Raw genomic sequence first — 19,917 nt, forward strand, 5'->3', positions numbered from 1 at the left:
CTGCAGCTCGGGGGACTTCTGATCCTCCCTTTTGTCTTTCCGGGATCATGCTCGCGAGACAGTGGAGACTCCATTTTTTATTTATTTTTTATTTATTTTATTAATATTAATATTAAAGCGCACACACGCTGACTCCGTGACTCTGTTTTCCCCCAGTGCACAAATAAAACAAAAATAATCCATAATCATAATAGGACTTGACCGTGTCCACCTCTCTGGAGTGTTTGCTGTGTGAACACCTCCAAAGCTCAGTTAAAAAAAAAAAACAGCGACAACTGCGCCCTCGTGTGGAGACTTTGAGTCACAACAAGATCTGCTGCCATACATTGTGTGTGTGTGTCTTTAATAAGACATAATAATAATATTATTATTTTTAAAAAAAACAAAAAAAAAACACTGGTTATTAGCTAAAATTTAATAAATAATCACTTTACGAACACAAAGAATATAAAACAGAGATGAATCTGTTGTTGAATTTGGGAAAAGTGAACAGTGTGTGTTGCAGTAGAGCTTCACTAGATGATGCTGTTACTCTTCTCTGTGATCACACTCAGGTCCAAAGTTATTTTGCCCTCTATTTACTTGGCTCTTTATGTGTGAGGTTGATCAACATAATGTATAAAAGTGGTCAAACAGTGGTCTTATCACACCCTGCTTGCCTTTTACCTTTCATTTCATATTCATTACAGAACATGCTTTGTTGTTTTTTTTTAATTTCCCCCCACACACGTCGCACGGTTTAAGTTGGAGGCCTGAAACAAACTGAAGGTATTTTTCTTTGTTGTCTTTCATTATATTCGAGGTGAACCAAAGAAATGTCACAACAAATTAATTTGAGCGCAAGCACTTTGGTTCAATCCAGAGGCATTTTAATTGAGTCGAGAATGTAAATCAATTTACCGAAGGAGACGACTGATCTAATTGAAAGGAAATGTCTATTAAAAGATTAGTGCGGGGGTTTATTGTCTACAGTCTTTGTCATCAGCAAATCCAACTAATGTTTTAATTTCCTTAATGTTATCATTTCTGATGTAATTGGTGCTTGGATGCCTAACAGGTTTTCCAATTAAATATTTGGTTGTGGGCACTGACGACGTCATCTAATGTAGAGACTTTAAAGAGACATTGTGGATATTTTTGTAGAAGTTTCAGAAATAAAAGCACCTATACATATATGTATATATATATATATATATATATATATATATATATATATATAATAACCATATTCATTAATATACCACAGACAACAGTGGACTTGCTTTGATTTGTCTGGTTTATATTAAGCCCCCGGGCCATGAAAAGGCTTTCATTTGTGATTTTCTCTCTCTCTGACATCACCAAACTTGTTGGTGTGATAGTGATCGGCGCGCTGTGAGCGGGTGCCTGGAAGAAAGAGAGCCAGTGGGTTTGTGGAATTTTGCACTGGTGGCAAAACACGGTGATATGAGGTCACCTCAGGCATTAGTCACTGAGCGGGCATGCTTTTGTGGCTGTTTTTAAGACATGACAGTTGTCACACGCACTGAATGCGGGCCTTAGAAAAGTTGACTTGAATTGGTTTTGGGCGAACAATGAGGACGGCATAGTTTGGGGGTGAGGGGGGGCATTTAACAGCTGGCTGCTGGACATGGATTAGAGGAACCTTAGGTGCTCAGCATGCTGGGATGTGTCACTTTGACTGGCAGAAATAAAGCATTTACCTGACACGTGATTGTTTTGTATTGTATTGTAGAGGGAAATCATCTTTAACTCTTAGAACACAGAGCATTTTGGCAGCTTTTTTCCATGTTTAGCATGTTTAAATATACAGTATATACGGAGGCTATAAGAATGTGCAATATAGAGTGACTATAGAGCACAACCTCTGCAATCTGGTCATTTTCACCAACTCCATAAACACACCTGAGCAAAAAGTACTCAAAATGCTTAAAAAAGGATTGAATTTGAGAGATTTGTGAAATACGTCGCAGTTCAAAGTTCACTCGGCTCGTTTTTATGAACAAAAAGAAAAGAAAAAAACGCTTCTGCACAATTATTTCTACTTTATATCACTGCTAAAAATGTGACATAAAATGAATCATAAGTTTGACTCAACAACACATAAGAAGATGAAAATAAACCAACACATTTTTAAAAGCCTGAATATGTGACCTGTAAACACACACACGCCCCCGGGGATGTCCATATAAGGAGTTGTGTGTTATTCATTATTAATGTCAGTGAGAATGAATGAATGTTCTTTTCATGACTTTTATATACAATATTATCACATGCATATGCAGTCAAGCCCGTAGTTTACAACAAATGTATAGAACACAATATAACGTACAACAGCGACGCTTGTACAGTTAAACAACTATAAAAAAAACCTGCTAACTAATACTGAAAATAAGTGAATAACTAAATAAGGCTACGCTCTAAAAGATCACGTCTTTGTAAACATTTTTACACACCCACAAACTCTCTAAATGTGTTGAGGAAAACACTAAACAAGAATAAACCTCAAAAGCATTATTTTGAATAATCAGTAGTTGCTATTTGACCAAAGTAGAAGACAATATTTCAAAATGGCGAGCGCTTCTTTGTTCTGTTTCTTCTTCTTTTTTTTTATACAGATTTACAAGATCGTGATTAAGCCGACTTTTCACCTCGTTAAAAATCCACTACAACAAATGATGAGAAAAATAATAATAACACTGCGTCAGCTGACTAACTTCACTCCTTCCACTGCACTCACGCCTATAAATAGGAGGATGTCTTGAACTCTTCTGGGACGTCGCTGTCAAGTTTACAGATCACCTTGTAAATGGCCTTTTTCCAAGAGGTGTCTGAATCTTTGGCGGCAGAAATGGCGTTGTAGAACTCGTGCAGGGTGATTTCAGAAACCTCCAAGAATCTGTCTGGAACCTGGGAAGAAAAAAGAAAAGCAGAACAGAGATCCGTAAGTGAAGACAATCGAGTTAGAACTCCTATTCTATTAGAAGAAATAATAAATAAATGATGTCGCACTTTTCCCAGACACACTGAAGCCTCTCTTCAGCTGTCTCCGAGTGAGAAGTATATGAAACGAAGAACCTGTATAGCGTAATTCTTCAAACGCTCCAAAGCGATGAAAGGGAGCTCATCTCTTTGTTCTCCGCACACATACAGTACAATAAATATGATACCGAGATCATTAAGTTTCAATTACAGGCTCTCTTTGATTAGCCAGTCTTGTTTTCTTGAACTCAAACTGACTCGCGGCGAGTTTCACTCCCAGCTGGGATTCTGTCAAACACCATGATGGATCCACCAGAAATCTGAGGGGCCAAGATAAAGTACGGAAGCACTTGGCTGATTAAAACTTAGAAATAGCTGCAAATAGGGATCGCTGTGGTGAGTGCTTTGGGTAAAAAAACACACATCAGTGAACGGATAAATGCAAGGGATGCTGGGAGAAAACCATGCTGGCCCGCGGCCCCTTGTTTCCCATCTACTGACCAGTTAGCACCACAGTTGTTGGCATAGCTTATTTTTCTTTCCCCCTCTCATCTCCCGACACAAAAGCATCCCTGGGAAAGGAATGTCTTGGTCCCAAGGTAAAGAAAACTTGTCGCGTCCCTTTCCCACCAAACGGCCTCCATCTCGCTGCTCGTGAATCCGCAAGCGTCTTTCTCAGCATTCCGCATCAGTAGCAATCTCAGCCTCGCTCAGGCGTGCCGGTCCTCTAATCCGGAGTTGTTTTAGCGGGGTTTTGCAGCTTCCTCTTCCCACAGTTTGATAAAGCGTCACTCTGGAGTTTAGATAATGTGCCGGCCTGCAGCCACAGGTGCACAGTGTGACACTGCAGGTCAGCACACGGGCATACGTGACAATAATATTCTGTCTAATAATAGAAAGAGGGGCAAACTGTCTTGGTTATTTAGGCGTCGCCATATCTTAACTACTGCTAAAGAAGCGTGAGGAGGGAATTATACCTTTAGACAGTTTTGTTGCCTTTGGACAGAGCCCAGCAACTCTACCATTGTTTGTAGTCTGGATTATGGAGCCATATTCTATTTGTTGGAGCCGAATATCTCCCAAGACAAAAGAATACAAAGTGCAACTTACGTGGAAGTCATTGGCCTTGTTGTAGTGCATGTTCAGAGCGCGGAAGAGCTCCGAGTCTCTGCTCACTGTGATGTCCTTGGCGTCGCCGACGCCGTCGACGATGGCCTGGCGCGCAAACTTCTCCATCTGGATGTAGTAGAACTCCCTGAAGTTACTGAACCACTTGATCAGCTGGGAGGTGATGCAGCGGTTGAACTGAGAACGGAGAGAAGAGAATTTGATGAAAAAAACCTGCTCATTTGTGAACTAAAGCAGTGCACGGCAAATTCCACACATGTGGGGAAAACAACTGTGCAAGTGTACGATTACAGAGATGTTGTACAAAAAACGGCCAACATTTCAGTGACTCCACTGAATACTTGAAGGGACAAATTGCTCTGATCCTTTCCCACCGATATCCCAGGCGACCAAACATCTGTCAGGACTCTGTGTTTTTAATCTCAGTCTTGACATTAGTCTTGTTATTCTATCTCATCATCCAGAAAGTCGGAAAAAGAGAAAATGCCTAAGGGCTGGGCAGGCATCAAAGACACTCCTTCTCTCTGGTGTGGCGGGTGAGAAAGCAGCGGCACAACGACAGAAGGAAGCTTCCCACTCATTGACTCGGGATGATAGGATGGAATCAGACACTGGGATTAGGGCGCTCTTTTGTTCACTGCCACTTCCCACCACAGGATTTTAGGCAAGGAGGAGACATTCGCAGGGCTGCAGCCGCAGCATTCTCCCCCCTGACCCCAGAGGTCAGGGCAGACTGAGAGGCAGGGCCCCCCGCCCCACCCCACCCCGAACTGGCTCAGAGATCCAGGAGACAAGATAGGAGAGGAGAGGGAAGAGAAAGCCAAATAAAAAAGAGACAGAGGAGGTGATGCGATGTGAGAGGTTGTGATAGAAATATTTTTTTTTAAAAAGGTAAAAGGAATAAAGAGGGGAGGAAGAGGATGAACAACAGGATGCAGATAAGAAGACAAAAAGAGGAGATAGAAGAGGAGGCATGACACGAGGCCGAGGCCAAAACACACAGGATGTTGTGTTTAGGGCCAGTTCACCGCCGCACAAGTCTCTAATACCAACTCTCTGTTGACACTCAATAGCAATGCCTTCCCTACAGAGTCCTTTTGTCACTCCATTTGCTGACTGGAGTGGCTTTTTTTAAAAGAGAGAATGCCCCCGGTATCTCCCTCTGCCCCCAGGACATGCGGACAGCTCAGCTCGGCTTTGTTGTTTAAACCCTCTGGGTTTTTGTTTCTCTCCTCCGACACACTGCTGATTTTTTTTTCTGTCCCAAACACACACAGACAAGTAGATACTGGAGGGGGGGGCGGGGGGGTTAACACGGGACAAATACAATACAATCTGCTGGTTGTTTTGTTTTTATGATGTTAAAGAAAAAACATTACCTTGACATCAGGGAAGAAGGTTTTCAGCACATTGGAGCTGGGGTAACGCGTGTAGAAGAACATGAGCTTCGCCTTCTTCAGATGGCTCGGGGTGAGGCCCTCCTGGATGTGCACGTTTAGGTTAAGGCGAAAAAGAAAAAAACAGCAGACAATTAAATGTAACACACCGCGTTTACACGTCGACGCAAAGTGATAGTGGAGCGGAGTATTGTGTTGCCTCAATCTTCAGCTTAAATTGGATTTCGCTAAAGAACAGCTCGGCATTAACCGGGGAGTCAATAATGACCCTAACATGTGCTTATTGGCAAAACAGAATTACGAATTAGATTAGGGATTTTTAATTAGGGAGCGGAGCACTTCATGCCCGGCGGTTAAGATGGCTTGTTGGAAATGTTTGGAAAATGGGAGCTGATTAAGTTGATTTAGAAACAATATATATTATTTCTTCTGGGAAAAAAAAAAGCCTATAGGCGCAAATGTATTATATAGTTTCCTTGTGTTAAATTGTGCAAATAATTTAAGTTTCTTCAACATATATATACGATACAGAGTCAATTTTCTTTGTGCAAATATTCATAAATTCAAAAGTTGCCCCTCGTGGAGATGTGAAGATGCTCGGGAGCATTTTCCTCTGTAGTCCACCACTACGCCTTAGGTCATAATATTTCCTTATCAGGTCACCACACCATATATTTATTGGGGAACACTACCTTTGAAATGAGGGGAGAGGGAATGAAAGATTGATGTGGTATTGTTCAAAGAGCACAGCAGAGCTCTTTGCACTGTAAAGATAAAGCAAATCCGGAGCGGCGTCCACACATTATTCCTCTCTAATGCCTCACAACAAGAAGACAAAGTGAAATTGATTGAAGGGCGTTATTTTTCTTTTATAATGAGACGTGAGTGAGGAAATCACACTGATCATTGATTGTGAGCAAAAACCGATTTCTTTTGCACAAACAAAGGTCTCGTGAGTGTTTTTCCTTGAGTTCCTGTGTGGTAAAAAAAATAAAAATAAAATACCGTGTTATCTTGCACTCAATTTTAATCGTGTACTTTCTGACAAAAGGTACCCAACAACAAATGCTCAAGACAAGCGCTCAAGTGTTATGGCTGGTGAGCACTTGTGTTTTTCCGCCAGCACTCAGATGTGACCTTTCAGATGCACCCCTATCACTCTGATGATGGAGAAATAGATCCTGCACCTTTTCAAGTCTGAAAAAATGACGCTTCCTGGAACAGAAACCAGTGCTTTCTCTGCCTTTGAAAAATTGGCTTTTGTTCCTGGCAATTCTTATCAAAGCCTTGTATTCCTTTTTATTTGTCTTTTTCCAGACTTAAAGTCATTACTCTGCTCAGATTAAAGAAGATGCTGTAATTTTCGATGGGGTTCCCGAGATCAAAGAAAAAATTCTCCTTGAAGTTTGTTAGTGGAACTGCCCGCGCTGCAATGAACCTCGGCCAGCTATTGTTCAAACCGAAGAGCTTGGATGAAATAAAAGATAAATACAGTGTATCCTTAGACATATTCTAATATTTGTATCTGCTTCTAATTTGTACTTTAGTGTATTGTATTGTTACGTTGTACGTGAACGACACTCATGGGTCTCAGTGACATAAAGGTTGAATTAGTGTTTTTTAATGGGATGCTTTCAATGAGGGTTTTCACTTTCACTTTCACCTGCATGTGGGAGAATCGAATTATTGGACGGTAACAATGTGTGTGTTTGAGTGTGGGTTGTTGTGTCTGTTTTCAAATAAAGAAAAGGCAAAAAAGCAGAAGCACACGTGCTCATATCATTCAAGTGCAAAAAGGATATGTTGAGAGACATGTAGGGGTTTCGCTCGGCCATGCTCTGCAGGTCGCCACACTCCATCTTGACGTGGGGGAGACACAGACCGTCGACCGACACTCCACCCAGGGCCGACGGACGAGCGTGGTGGCCGAGGTGACTCGCTGTCACCTTGGACCGCATGGCGATGGCGTCCCACGGCAGGTCCACCGAGTCCGGGGAGGTCCTGCCCATCGATGGGGGCATGCAAGGGAGGCCCCCAAAGCTGGGATGGGGCCCATACTTGAGAAGGTGCTCTAGGATCTGGTTGTCATGCAGCGGGGCACTGTAATTGAACTGAAATGGCGTCTGATGCACGGGGTAGGGCCTCTTCACCGTCGGGGTGACAGTGCTCATGGGGGTCACTGCTGGCTTGCGGACCACCAGTGACAGAGCCTCTGTCTGGTCCTGTGGGCTTTGAGCTGACGAGCCTTCATAGTACTCCAGAGAGCGAGGTTTGGCTGCCACCTCCTCACACTGAGGCAGTTCCTGTGTGACGCTGGCCTGCTGGCTCTTCCTGTCTGCGCCCACGCTCATCTGCAGCTCTGGGGACGAGCACATGCGTGGCTGAGGGGACTTGTCCAGCCCTGTGGAGGACACCTTCTTGAACACCCTGTCCACGCACTCGTTCACAGCCGTGGAGAGCTCCTGCTTGAGGGCCTCCTGTAGGTTCTGACTTTCTCTTTGGTGAACCAGATAACCCACGACCTTCATTCTGTCCTTACAGTCTGCAGTCACCCTGCTGTTCTTCCTCTCAAAATCATCTTCGACACTGGCGTAGCGTGACCCTGGGCTCTCTGCCAGGGAGTCACGCTCGCCGGTGATCTCCGCCTCGTCTCTGTCGTCGCGCTCGACATTGTCCTGGTTGTAAACTTGAAGGAACTTCTCCTGTAGCTGACGCAGCAGCATTTGCATGCTGTGGAGCTGCTCTTTCAACTTGTGACACTCCTCGTCCTTGGCGTGACAGATATCACCGTTGCTGCTGCTGCTGCCAGCTCTCCTGCTCAGTGGTCCTCCAACACTGTTCTCCTGATGCTGAGGCAGCCTCTGTTTGCGCTTGTTCTCCCTGTAGGCCTCCCTGCTGTCTCTGGCGTCTGTGGTGAACCTCTCACTGTCTCCATGCTGCTTGCTGTTGGGAGAGCCAGCCATGACCCGGATGATGTTTTCCACTCTGGCCCGTTTGGCCTGCAGGTGGTCAGTCATGGGATGTTCACCATCCAGGCTGGTTCCTGTAGAGATGTGCCCACTGGGCGACGTGGCTTCCACTGTGCTGTCCTTTGAGGAGACACTGCTCTGGTCTTCCTGACCGGAATCAGCGGCAGTGGAGCTAGTGAGGTAGAAATGGCTTTCGTCTTGGGCCCTCTTGTTGTGAATGGTCTTGCGGAGGAGCTGAGAGATGATGGAGCCACTGGAGTACGAGGCCAGGGGCTCGTCGTACATGTTTCTGCGGAAGCAAGGCAACATGGCGCCAGGTTTGTCGTCGTCTATGCAGCCGTCGCTGGAGTTGTGCATGCTCTGGTCAGGAAGACTGAGGTTCATGCTCAGTGGAATTTAAAGCTCCCACGCGACGAGTGAGAGTTCAGTGGAAATGAGAGATCTGGAAACACAAACCAGTTTAAGGTTAATGAACTATGTGTAAAAAAAAAAAGACAAGTGATTAAAGAAAGCCCTATATTTATTTATATTTAATCCTGTGACGTTGTTGTTTATTGTGTCATTTATATCAGGACATGTTGTTGAACACGGCATCAAATGAACAACGAGTTCAATGAGTCTTTACTTTTGGGTGGAGATTTTAAATGGAAAGAAAACATTGAGATAATAAAGACCCATGAGTTCATTCAGCAGCAATTCTGTCATTTTGTTTATAAATCATGAGACTTTTAAATTGAATTGAATTGTATTATATTATTTAGTGTTACTTAAAATGACTACAGAAGCAAATGTAAGGAAATCAAAGGATCTGCATTATTTTCAACATCCTCAGCTCGACTAAAAAAATAAATAAAACCTACATTTGATCTTGAACAATGAGAGTTATATTTCACCCAGCGGTTGCAATAAAGAATAATGTAAAATATATTAAAAAAAAATGTGTGATATGAAATGTATTTCAAGCCATCCACGCAGGCTTCACGCATGAGACACGGCTTCACACATGGTTTCTGTCTTTAAGAATAATAATAATGGACTAAAGCTGAATTATCTGATACTGTTTTTTTAGTTAATTAATGTGTAACTGACTTTGGGCAACTTAATACTGTATTTTTGTATAATTCTCTATCATTAATTTACACAACTTTTTCAATTGTTTCTAATTCTTTTCTCTTTTTTTTTGGTGGGGAAATATATGTACTTGTCTTCCCTTACAGTTTTAAATGATATAACTATAATTATATATATGCAATAATATAACAATGTATTTATGGACAAATGGTAAATTAGTCCACACAAGCAAGAAAAAAACACATTAACATTAAAGAAAAACTTTATTTCTAATGTATTCATTGCTTTTGAATCTTAATTATAGCTTTTCAATTATAACATGTAAGAAAATATCCAGTATATTGTCACTAAACAGTAGAAAACTCTATTTAAAAAACAACAACACTTACCTTGTTTAATCTGGTGATCAGGAATCAAAGTGTAAAAAACACAAACTGCTGCAAGGGAAAAAAATAAATAAAAATAAAGTGAAGCGATGAGTTTTCTGAGACAGAGATCTGCTCGCGGACACTTTAAGGTCAGACTCCCACAGCAGTTCACTTCACCCACGCTGTACACTGACAGATTCCACGGCGGTGATGGGAGCTTGCTTACCTGTTGCGCTGATGCTGCTGTCTTTAAACTCATAGATGGCCTGCGCACACTGAGAGTTGGGCAATTTGAGTGCAGGAGGAGATGATGTATGAGAGCTGGGGCGTGGCCATGTGAGAGCACGCACAGAGAGATAGATGGTCATGGTCTTAACATCAGCAACACAAATGTCAGGAGGAATTGAGGAAAGTGTGTATGAAAAGGTGCTGCTGTGAGAGTCACTTAATGTTTTTCAGGGGAGATGGATTAATACAAATGCTCACTGCAACCGGAAGAAATTCATAAATATTCATATTAATCATAATTAAGTAAACGATAAATGGAAAAAATACATATTATCTGCATAGAACCCAATAACAATCATAACAATAATACCATTCCATTCCCAGATTGATTAAAACTGGTTTATCAGAATGACAAAGCACTTATTGGCACAAGGAGGAAATAAGTGGATCTGGATTGGAAGTAACTGTGGCTAAAATGTGTTTTAAATAGATAAAATAAATGAATTAAATGTCTTCAGATCAGTTGATGGCCATTATGTGTGTACATTTGCGCTAATATAATCTAATAATAATAATATGTTACTATTATTATTATTACATATAATATATTATTGTTATGATTATTATAATTATTAGTGTGTGCTGTTTTATACAGTTGCTGTACAGCATATTCCTTTATTCTAATTCTGTTGTAATGTTTTTATTGTTTATACGTTGTATGCAGTATCTTCTCTGCTTTCATCGTAGTATTATTCCATTCTCTTTTATTCTATTCTATATTTTATATCGTTACAAAGGCATATTCTATTTTGACAGCAGTGAAGGGTCAGAGTGGACGGCAGAGAGGACTCCCTCCTCTCCTCCCCCTCCACCAGGAGCACTTGGTTTTTCCCATACCACTTCCTCGGTGCTTGCGCGGTGTGTCAATCGTGTCGGTGTGACCGAAGTTCCCTCCCGTGGACAGGCTGCCGTTACACAGCCACCATGTTGTCCCATTCCCGGTGTCTCACCAGGAATTTTGGCCGCTCCCTCTCTGCCATCCGCCAGGTAGGCAACACGCAGGGAATAAGCAGATAAACGCGTGAAGGCACGGGTTCTGTTAGCGTTAGCATTAGCCGCTTTAGCCTGCTCGCCACCGTAGGCCGCGGACAGGGACATTGAAAGCCAAGGACAGGAGGACACTTCTGCTTCATGAGCCCCTGCAGTAGCGTGTATTAATGTTGAAAAGCACCATGCTCCGTATTAGCGTTGTCTCGTGTTTCTTACCTTTTAATATTAAATGTTTGTCCGAGGTAGAAAGACCTCCGCTGCGTATTCATACGAGTTATGTCAAAGTTATTCAGCAATATTGAGACTGCTAGCTAGCACATGCTACCCATACTAGGCTAAGTGTAGGTACATTAGCAAACTGCCTGTAACTGACATGCTGAGGTCACACTGTGGTTTATGAAAGAAACCCACACCCTGCTTAGCACATTTTATGAAACTGTTATGCTCGTTCTCAAATGTTTGGTAATCACTGTATCATACTAAATCATACTAAAGTGGCTCATTGTGCAGCTATTACATTAGATGCACATATACATTGATTTATTCATTATTATACTATATTTAATATATAATATCTATCTATTATGAATGGCTGTCAAATTAGAAGTTCATTAATCTCTGAAATATTTGTACAGAACATTTATTTTGTATTTGCTGGTTTGTTTGTTCTGCAAAACTTATTGACTGTGTTAAAGGTCATTGTCCAGCATGTTGAATTGATCCGACTGCTATTCCACGAATGTACAATCACATCTTTTAGTTTTATTTATTTAACTTGTCATTATCTTGATGGTGACATGATTATGGTTGTATATTTTTCACAGGGGAATAATGTGTTAGCTCGTCGGGCCACGACAGGTATGTGTGTTTACTTGTCAAACATGAAGTCTTCTATCCCAGCCTTTGACTTTGTATAATCCCTCTGCTCGATGTTAAATGCAGGCTTCTCTTATCCTTTCTCCAACAGCTCTGTCAGCTAGTCCTTCTGTCACTTTGAACAACACTGTGTAAGTACACAAAATGAATGGAAAATAATATAAGTGTGTGTTATGCATGAGTCGGTCTGACATTGTATGACAATCTTTAGTGAACCGTCACTCCGGTTATACCAGTACAAATGTGAAAAAAACTTGTGCTGATCGGCTCCATACAACTAGAAAGAAAAACAAGAAATAGAGGCATAATAAAGACAAAATTAAGAATATAAGTTAAGTGAAGAAAAGTATACAAAGAGATAATAAAATAAAATGGTAATACATACACTATATACAATACAGATATGGTGTAGTTTTTAGTATTATGTATTAGTGTTTTGGCATATTGTGCATAATGAAACATTGCACATTGTGGTGGGCTGTTTTTTTTTTAGCTTTCTTATGACTGACCCCGGCTGGGGGCTCGTGTTACTCACCACTACATACAACTTGAGTGAGTCATAAAAACAGCTCATACCTAAGGCACAATATGAGAAGACACTTGAGTGATTTTGCTACTTCATTACCGCGGTATATCTTGAAATCAGTAATCAGTCCATGCCGATTCACGATACGGGTATAGTGAATGAGTTAAATTTTGATGTCCACATGTACATTTTCCCATTATCTGTATCTCATTTTGCCATTAAGCTATCACCTCAAAATTGTCCCCCAAACGCCAGATGCACAACCAAATTTATAACATTATTGAATGATTTCTTGTCAAATGTGTTTTTATTTTTTGCCCCTGTATTTATTTATCTGTTCATTCATTCATTCATTCATTCATTCACCAGAAAATCTGATCCCCGGTCCAGCATCTTCCAAATCCAGTACTTCAGGACGTCTGTAGCCTACAGTATGTTTTATCCTTTATACACTTGAGATGATGATGCAGAAAAATAATTTGAGTGGAGAAAAAAAAAAAACATCTCCCGTTACTGTGTTTATCTCCAGGAGATGAAGTCGTCACAGTCAATACCCCTGCATTTGCAGAGTCTGTCACAGAAGGGGATGTAAGGTGGGAGAAAGGTAACTCTATTTTATTTAGAATTGTCCACCAGTTGCTTCTGATGCAGAAGAGCGGTCAAACACTTCAGAAGGTGTACACTGGAATACTAAAACGAATTTATGTCCCTACAGCTGTTGGGGACTCCGTCTCGGAGGATGAGGTGGTGTGTGAAATAGAGACAGATAAGGTAAAATCAATAATAAATGTTTCATACCGCATTCCGATGGTTCCAAGACATCATTGAAAGCGTACATGTCTATTTAAGGCATTGCCTTTCAGATAAATAGATTACATTTCTGTTATGAACTGCTTTTGAATTTCTTGATGAACCTGTTTGATGTCTGTTTGCACCAGTTAATTATTTTTATGCTCAATGTTTGTTCAGTTTCTCCAATTAGCTTCTCTTTTTTCCCCTCTTCTAAATTAAATAACTTCCATTCTAATCACATATTCACATATCACATATTCTAATCACATATTCCAGTATCACTTGATGAATGCCGTTGTTCAAAGTTATTAAACACATCCAGACATGAATGCCACAAAAAAGAATCACCTTTTTTTTTCAATTAAAAAAAAAAAAGGTTAGAATCTGAACTGTACTTTGTTGCAATGGTATGACATTGAGGATGTCTTGTGACTAGTTAGAATAGCAACAGTTAACAGGTATAATAGGCCTAATGTACAACCATATTATCTTTGTCCTTGTTTCACCTTGAGGGGCTTATTTACTACCATTTAGGCTACCAATGAGCCTTTTACCAGTCCCAATCCACTATTCTTACTATCAGTCTAATTGAACTAGTCTATGTGGTTGTTTCCTTATTCGGCACATGCAGTTACATGATGTCCTCTATTGATGCATCTATAAAACCCCTGTGCCAGTTATGCATCTTTCCAAAGTTTGCTCTCCCTTTTCTGGCAAGGCAACCATTTTTGTTAGCCTCTCTTCTGCTTCAGTAGTTAATGTCACTTTGAGGCATTCAGTTTCAGGGAATTGTGCCTGAAATTGTTTTATTTAAAAACATTTGTTTATTTTAGCATGAATGGTATGTTGTAGAAGGTGTGGGTACTCTGTGGTTTGTTTCTCATATAAGGGCTGGGTAATATAGACGAAAAATTATATCCTGTTATGTTTTGGCTGGTACTTAACCTTTTTAGTTTTAATTTGATCTAAAAAGAAATGTCTTTTCCCTGCCATTAGACCTCAGTGCAGGTTCCCTCTCCTGCTTCTGGTGTTATCGAGGAGCTTTTGATCCCTGATGGAGGCAAAGTTGAGGGAGGAACTCCTCTTTTCAAGCTTAGGAAAGGAGGTTTGTGATACTGGAGTTATACTGTAAATTAGGGGTGGAGTGATTCATTAAAAAATTTGCTTTGTTCAGTACACCTGTCATGGTTCATGACAGCGCAACGTCTGACTCACACTGCATGTTTCACAGCTTTGTTTTCAGTTCAACACCCTTGTTAACGTATGAGAGTGTTCACAGTAATCAGAAGCTGTATGTGTAAGAAATGAAAGCTTCAACTACAGGAAAACTATATTAAACAGGTGAAGGGTGACAGCCCCTCTCTCTCTCTCTCTCTCACTCCCTCTCCCTGGTGAGGGTGAGGTTTGAGAAAGAGCGTGACCAACGTTCCCATTTGTTTAATAAAGGAGAACATGTTTATGTTTATACCTAACTGCCACCAAACGGATGGCAGTTAGACTGAGTATTCATTTACAATAATCATGCAAAATCAACATGGAAGTGCTGGGAATGTTTGCATCGCAGGTGCACTCTCTATTCTATCTCTTTCAGTCTCTCTAAGACTACAAACAACCACTAAAAACAAGTGGGAGAATATAAGAAAACAAACCACTTTTAACAGGCAGTCTAAGTCTGTTTCAGATTTAAAACAACAAGCTGTGCTGTCATGCACACTCATACACATGCATACAGACACCCCATAATTGGTCATTTTGGGAGACAGATGAGTGACACGCAGCAGAGTGAACACCCACACAGGAGCTTAAAGTAGCCTTGACACACTCACCTATTCTTTTAAGTAAGATTAGACACTGAATACGTGTTAATATTCTTACCTAGAAGGTAAAACGGTTCTTTAAATGCAGCGATGTTTCATAATCTCACTTCAACGTTAATTTAATATTGTTACAATGATGCCCCGTTCTTTTTCATGAACCATTCCACCCCACTGTAAATCGAATGTTAAGATGGAATAGTTGAATAAAAGATGTTTTATAAAGCCTGTGCAGTCATAACCTTTCGTCTCTGTGTCAAAAGCTGTGGCTCCCAAAGCTGCGGCAGCACCAATAGCCGAAGCCCCTGCAGCCCCGTCGCCACCACCTTCTGCTGCCCCTCCTCCCCCCTCAGCTGTGGGCCCCATTCCCACCACTATGCCCCCTGTGCCACCTGTGCCAGCACATGCTATGGACACCAAACCAGGTTAGCTTTCATCAGACAGACTGCCTGTGTCATGTGAGAAGTGTTTTGCTTGACATCTGTGCTCTTGACCTCAAGCTTACATGATTAATCACCGTTCTGCAGACAGTGGTCGCCATCAGTTCTGCTTAACTGACATATAGAGACACTAACTCTTAATGTCTTTTTCATAGTTTCAGCCATCAAGCCCACAGCTGCTCCCGTGGCACCAGTGGCCCAAGCAGAGGGAGGAGCTAAAGGTGCCAGGACAGAGAGCAGGGTAAAGTGCACAAATCACCACAACCCCTAAATATGATATTTAGGTAGAAATTGTACTTTTTATTTAAAATTTCAACGTTTTTTTAAAAAAAAATGATTTTTAGGTTAAGATGAACCGCATGAGACTAAGAATTGCCCAGAGGCTGAAGGAAGCCCAAAACACCTGTGCGATGTTGACAACATTTAATGAGGTCGACATGAGGTAGGAAATTCTAAATTTGTTGACCTACATTATTAAGCCCTCTTTGATGCCCTACACTTTTAAGTGTAGGGCATCAAATTTGTTCTTTCAACGATGGATGTGTTTTGTTTTTTTAATCTGTGTATTCTCACTCAGTGCCACTGCAGTGTAAATATGCACTATGCATGCTGTAGGTATATCAATGTCAAAACCAGAACAACACAAGTTGTTATTATAGATCGGGATGTGGCCAAGAGGAAAAGCTTTTTGAAACCCAATATCCTCTTAAACACTGGAATGTAAATATTTGGTCGTAATGCCATCTAAAACGAAGATAAGAATTGTTAAAATGGGTTTTATTAATTTACAAGGAAATGTTATTGTCTGCACTTGCCCCCTGTGCTGAAGAGGACACTTTGAGGATTTCTTTTCCCCTGCAAATGTGTGGTGTCAGCTTTCAGCTATTCAGGGTTTTCTGTGTATCCTAATTGGATTGACATTGACGGTCTGGAGGAAGACTTCCCAGGCTAGGGCTCATCTGGAGCCGAAGGAGCTAGTCAGAGCAGGAGGCCCGAGCATCTGCAGGGGCCCACAGAGACCTGCGCTCTGAGTGGAAGAGCTGCCTCAACCGATATGGGCTTTTATGACAGCCCAATAAGATTTACAGGCCCTAGAAAGTGAAGATTTTTATCGCTTCTTCTCTCCTTTCTCGGAGAGTCTGTGTCTTGGGAGTGGCTAATTATGTTAGGGGAGAAATCCTAGAGCTTCAACAGGGTTAGAGACAGGAAAACAAACAATTAAAAAGGGAGATACAAGAGAAAAATGAGCAACGGTGAAACGATTAGCAGGCCAATTTCAGCGGCTTTAATTCAAAAAGGATACAGACATGATAGTGTACATGATTTTGTCAGATTTGTGACCTCGGTTACAGTTTTCACAGTAATGGTATCTGATTAATGATTCTAGTATTACCAGTTAGAGCTGTTGGTCATGCACTTTCTATACAGCAACTAATCAAACTAATCAAAATAATCAGTAAATGAATAAATAAATACAATCATTAAGTACGTTGAGGATTTAAGTCACCAACAGTTCCCCTCAGTAGCACACTTTCTTATCCCTCGGTGGGTATTGAATCAGCAAACCCACAAACCTATCTCGCTTGTGCCTTAAAACCAACATGTGGCTTGATCTGTGCATTTTCTTTTTTCCATTTCCCCCGTAGCAACATCTCAGAGATGAGGAAGTCTTACAAAGATGCCTTCCTGAAAAAACACAACATCAAGTTGGGCTTCATGTCTGCGTTTGTGAAGGCCGCTGCCTTCGCTCTGTCCGATCAGCCCGCCGTCAACGCTGGTATGGATCACTACTTCATCTGTGTCGTGTTGTGTCTTTGGCACGACTTTCTGCAAGTGTGTGTGCCGAAGGAAAAGATTGAAGTTTCAGTATCTCGTGCTGCTTTAACCGCAAAACCAACAGTATTAGATGTACTGCTCTCAGACCAACATGACCTACTTGCAGATACCTCAATGAAGCAGAGGTGGTCTGTACCTCTGGCTTAAAAGCAAGCTAAAATCTAAAATAGGCTCTTGGTTTCATGTTCTGTTGCCCCCTTGCATGCTGTAGAAATGGTACATGAGGTCAGGAAACCTTTTTAAATTAGCTAGTATTTTATCAGTATGCAATGTTTTATGTGTGTCGTGTGTGTGTGTTTTCAGTCATTGATGACACAACCAAAGAGATAGTGTACAGGGACTACGTTGACATCAGTGTGGCTGTGGCAACGCCAAAGGTGAGACAAATGGATTATACTGTAACACTGAGTGTAAGTGCTTGATGGCCCACTCGAGTCTAATGTGAGGAGCAGAAAACTCAACGTCACGTGACTTCTCTCTCAGGGTCTGGTGGTTCCTGTAATCCGAAACGTGGAGGGAATGAATTTTGCAGACATTGAGAAAACCATCAATATGTTGGGAGAAAAGGTAACTTCTTTTTTTTATATATATATATACATATATATATTATTTGATTGTTTATTTTATTACGTGATCAATAATAATTATGAGCGCATGTGGGGTTTTTTCCCAGGCTCGTAAGAACGAGCTGGCTGTTGAGGACATGGACGGAGGAACCTTCACCATAAGCAACGGCGGCGTGTTTGGGTCCATGTTTGGCACGCCCATCATCAACCCACCGCAGTCTGCTATTTTAGGCATGCATGGCATCTTTGACAGGCCTGTTGCAATCGGTGGCAAGGTTGGTTTTCCTTCAACGTACAGAATCACACACACACACACTCAAAAAAAAGCTTTATGAATTTATCAATTAGCAAATCTCAAAGGCTGCAATTTAATCTTTGGATTTTTGATGGTGCCATGTTTTATGAAATTACTTAAAAAACTAGAGTAAAGATAAATTATATTATATTTAGAGCTGCAACTAATGAATATTTTCATTATAGATGAATCTGTGTTTTTTTTGCAATTAATCGCATAATCGTTTGGTCTATAAAATGTCAGAAAAAAAAATGTTCATCATTGTTTGATGATGTCTTTGTAACATGGGGAAAAGAAACCAGAAAATATTCACATACAAAGTGAAGTGGAGAAAATAGAGTAAATAAAGACATCGTGGATCTAAAAGTGGTTCAGTTGATACATGTAATTTATAATGTATAAAGGACAAACGCAGATTAATGATTAGATTTACAGTCTACTTTGTATATGGTTGTTTTTGTTAACTGTTTAACTATCAAGGTCTGAAAATATTAAGGAGTCATATGCCTTTAATTACTACTGCCATCTATAAAGCATATTAGAACACACATTTTATTTTATTTAATCTTTATGTAACCAGATAAAAGACCCATTGAGATCAAGACCTCATTCACAACGGTGAAATAAATGCTTTTCATTTGGGTCCAAACACGGGGAGCAGACGGGTACAAAATGTCATTGGAACGTAAGGTTTAAAGCCAAATTCAACGATGGTGGGAAAGTACTGCAATCAGGAGTAGATTATGACTAGAACTGACTGTTTCATTCCTTTATGCCTTCTCTCAGTCACATCTTTCGGCATTTCTATCAAATGAAAGCTTGGAAAGCTCCGATGCTGAGCTTTTTTCTTGTTGCTCAAATCTCCCCGATTTCTTCCCCCGTGTCCAGGTGGAGATCCGTCCCATGATGTACGTCGCCCTGACGTACGACCACCGTCTCATCGACGGCAGAGAGGCCGTCCTTTTCCTGCGTAAGATCAAGTCGGTGGTGGAGGATCCCAGGGTGCTGCTCCTCGACGTGTGAGCCCCCACCCCCCCGGTGAACTCCAGGCCCCCACCAAACAAACCCAATCCACACCGGCACCAGTGGCTCTACTCACTCGACGAACATTAACCGTAACTGTAGATGATATGTTGTTGTTGTTAAATAGAAGAAGAGAAAAAAACAGTTGGGGTGTGCAATGGACATTTTGTCAGACTGATTAAAGTGTTGGTGCTGTTTGTGGAGGAATTTCAGGGTCTGGGGCTTCAAGATCAAAAAAAAAGAAAAGAGGATATTATATAACTTATGTGCACCATATGTCATTTTCTACATACAACTACTATGAATGGCAAATAGAGTTCACAGTGCCCGTCATTGTATGATTTGGCTGAGAGGAGAACAATGAGCACATACTGGGGGGGAAACACTTCTTAAATGTCTGAGGTGATCAAATTTGTCGAGAGGAAAATTTAATGCTGTACAAGAAAAGACTATTTAAGAGAAACAGAGTTTTAAACAATAAAAACTGCATTACTCAACTGAAGGCATCGCCTTTGATTATTTCTCATGCGTCCCGTCATGTTTACCGATTAAATCC

At 41.1% G+C, this 19,917-nt stretch overlaps 2 protein-coding genes across 3 annotated transcripts; one reads left to right on the forward strand and one right to left on the reverse strand.

Annotated features, from left to right (window-relative positions):
* Positions 1-2,233: 2,233 nt before the first annotated feature.
* On the reverse strand, positions 2,234-10,725 carry prox2 (prospero homeobox 2). 2 transcript variants are annotated; one of them, XM_044047692.1, is made up of 6 exons: positions 10,142-10,725; positions 9,937-9,984; positions 7,310-8,918; positions 5,490-5,597; positions 4,093-4,287; positions 2,234-2,910 (listed from the first exon to the last, which is right to left on the reverse strand). In XM_044047692.1, exons 3-6 carry the CDS (start codon positions 8,858-8,860, stop codon positions 2,743-2,745), a joined length of 2,022 nt encoding a protein of 673 aa, XP_043903627.1. In that variant the 5' UTR covers positions 8,861-8,918; positions 9,937-9,984; positions 10,142-10,725; the 3' UTR covers positions 2,234-2,742. The 2 variants fall into 2 exon arrangements, with proteins under 2 accessions (XP_043903627.1, XP_043903626.1); XM_044047691.1 differs by having other exon boundaries at positions 9,937-10,725.
* A 303-nt stretch (positions 10,726-11,028) lies between these two features.
* dlst (dihydrolipoamide S-succinyltransferase) lies at positions 11,029-19,858 on the forward strand. The gene is made up of 15 exons (XM_044047695.1): positions 11,029-11,190; positions 12,018-12,051; positions 12,161-12,200; positions 12,965-13,026; positions 13,125-13,199; positions 13,311-13,366; positions 14,384-14,492; positions 15,465-15,626; positions 15,797-15,882; positions 15,986-16,083; positions 17,288-17,418; positions 17,781-17,854; positions 17,961-18,044; positions 18,151-18,318; positions 19,227-19,858. Exons 1-15 carry the CDS (start codon positions 11,128-11,130, stop codon positions 19,359-19,361), a joined length of 1,377 nt encoding a protein of 458 aa, XP_043903630.1. The 5' UTR covers positions 11,029-11,127; the 3' UTR covers positions 19,362-19,858.
* The last annotated feature ends 59 nt before the right edge of the window (positions 19,859-19,917 follow it).

This window comes from Solea senegalensis, linkage group LG16 (assembly GCF_019176455.1).
Source record: "Solea senegalensis isolate Sse05_10M linkage group LG16, IFAPA_SoseM_1, whole genome shotgun sequence".
Classification (NCBI taxonomy): Eukaryota; Metazoa; Chordata; class Actinopteri; order Pleuronectiformes; family Soleidae; genus Solea; species Solea senegalensis.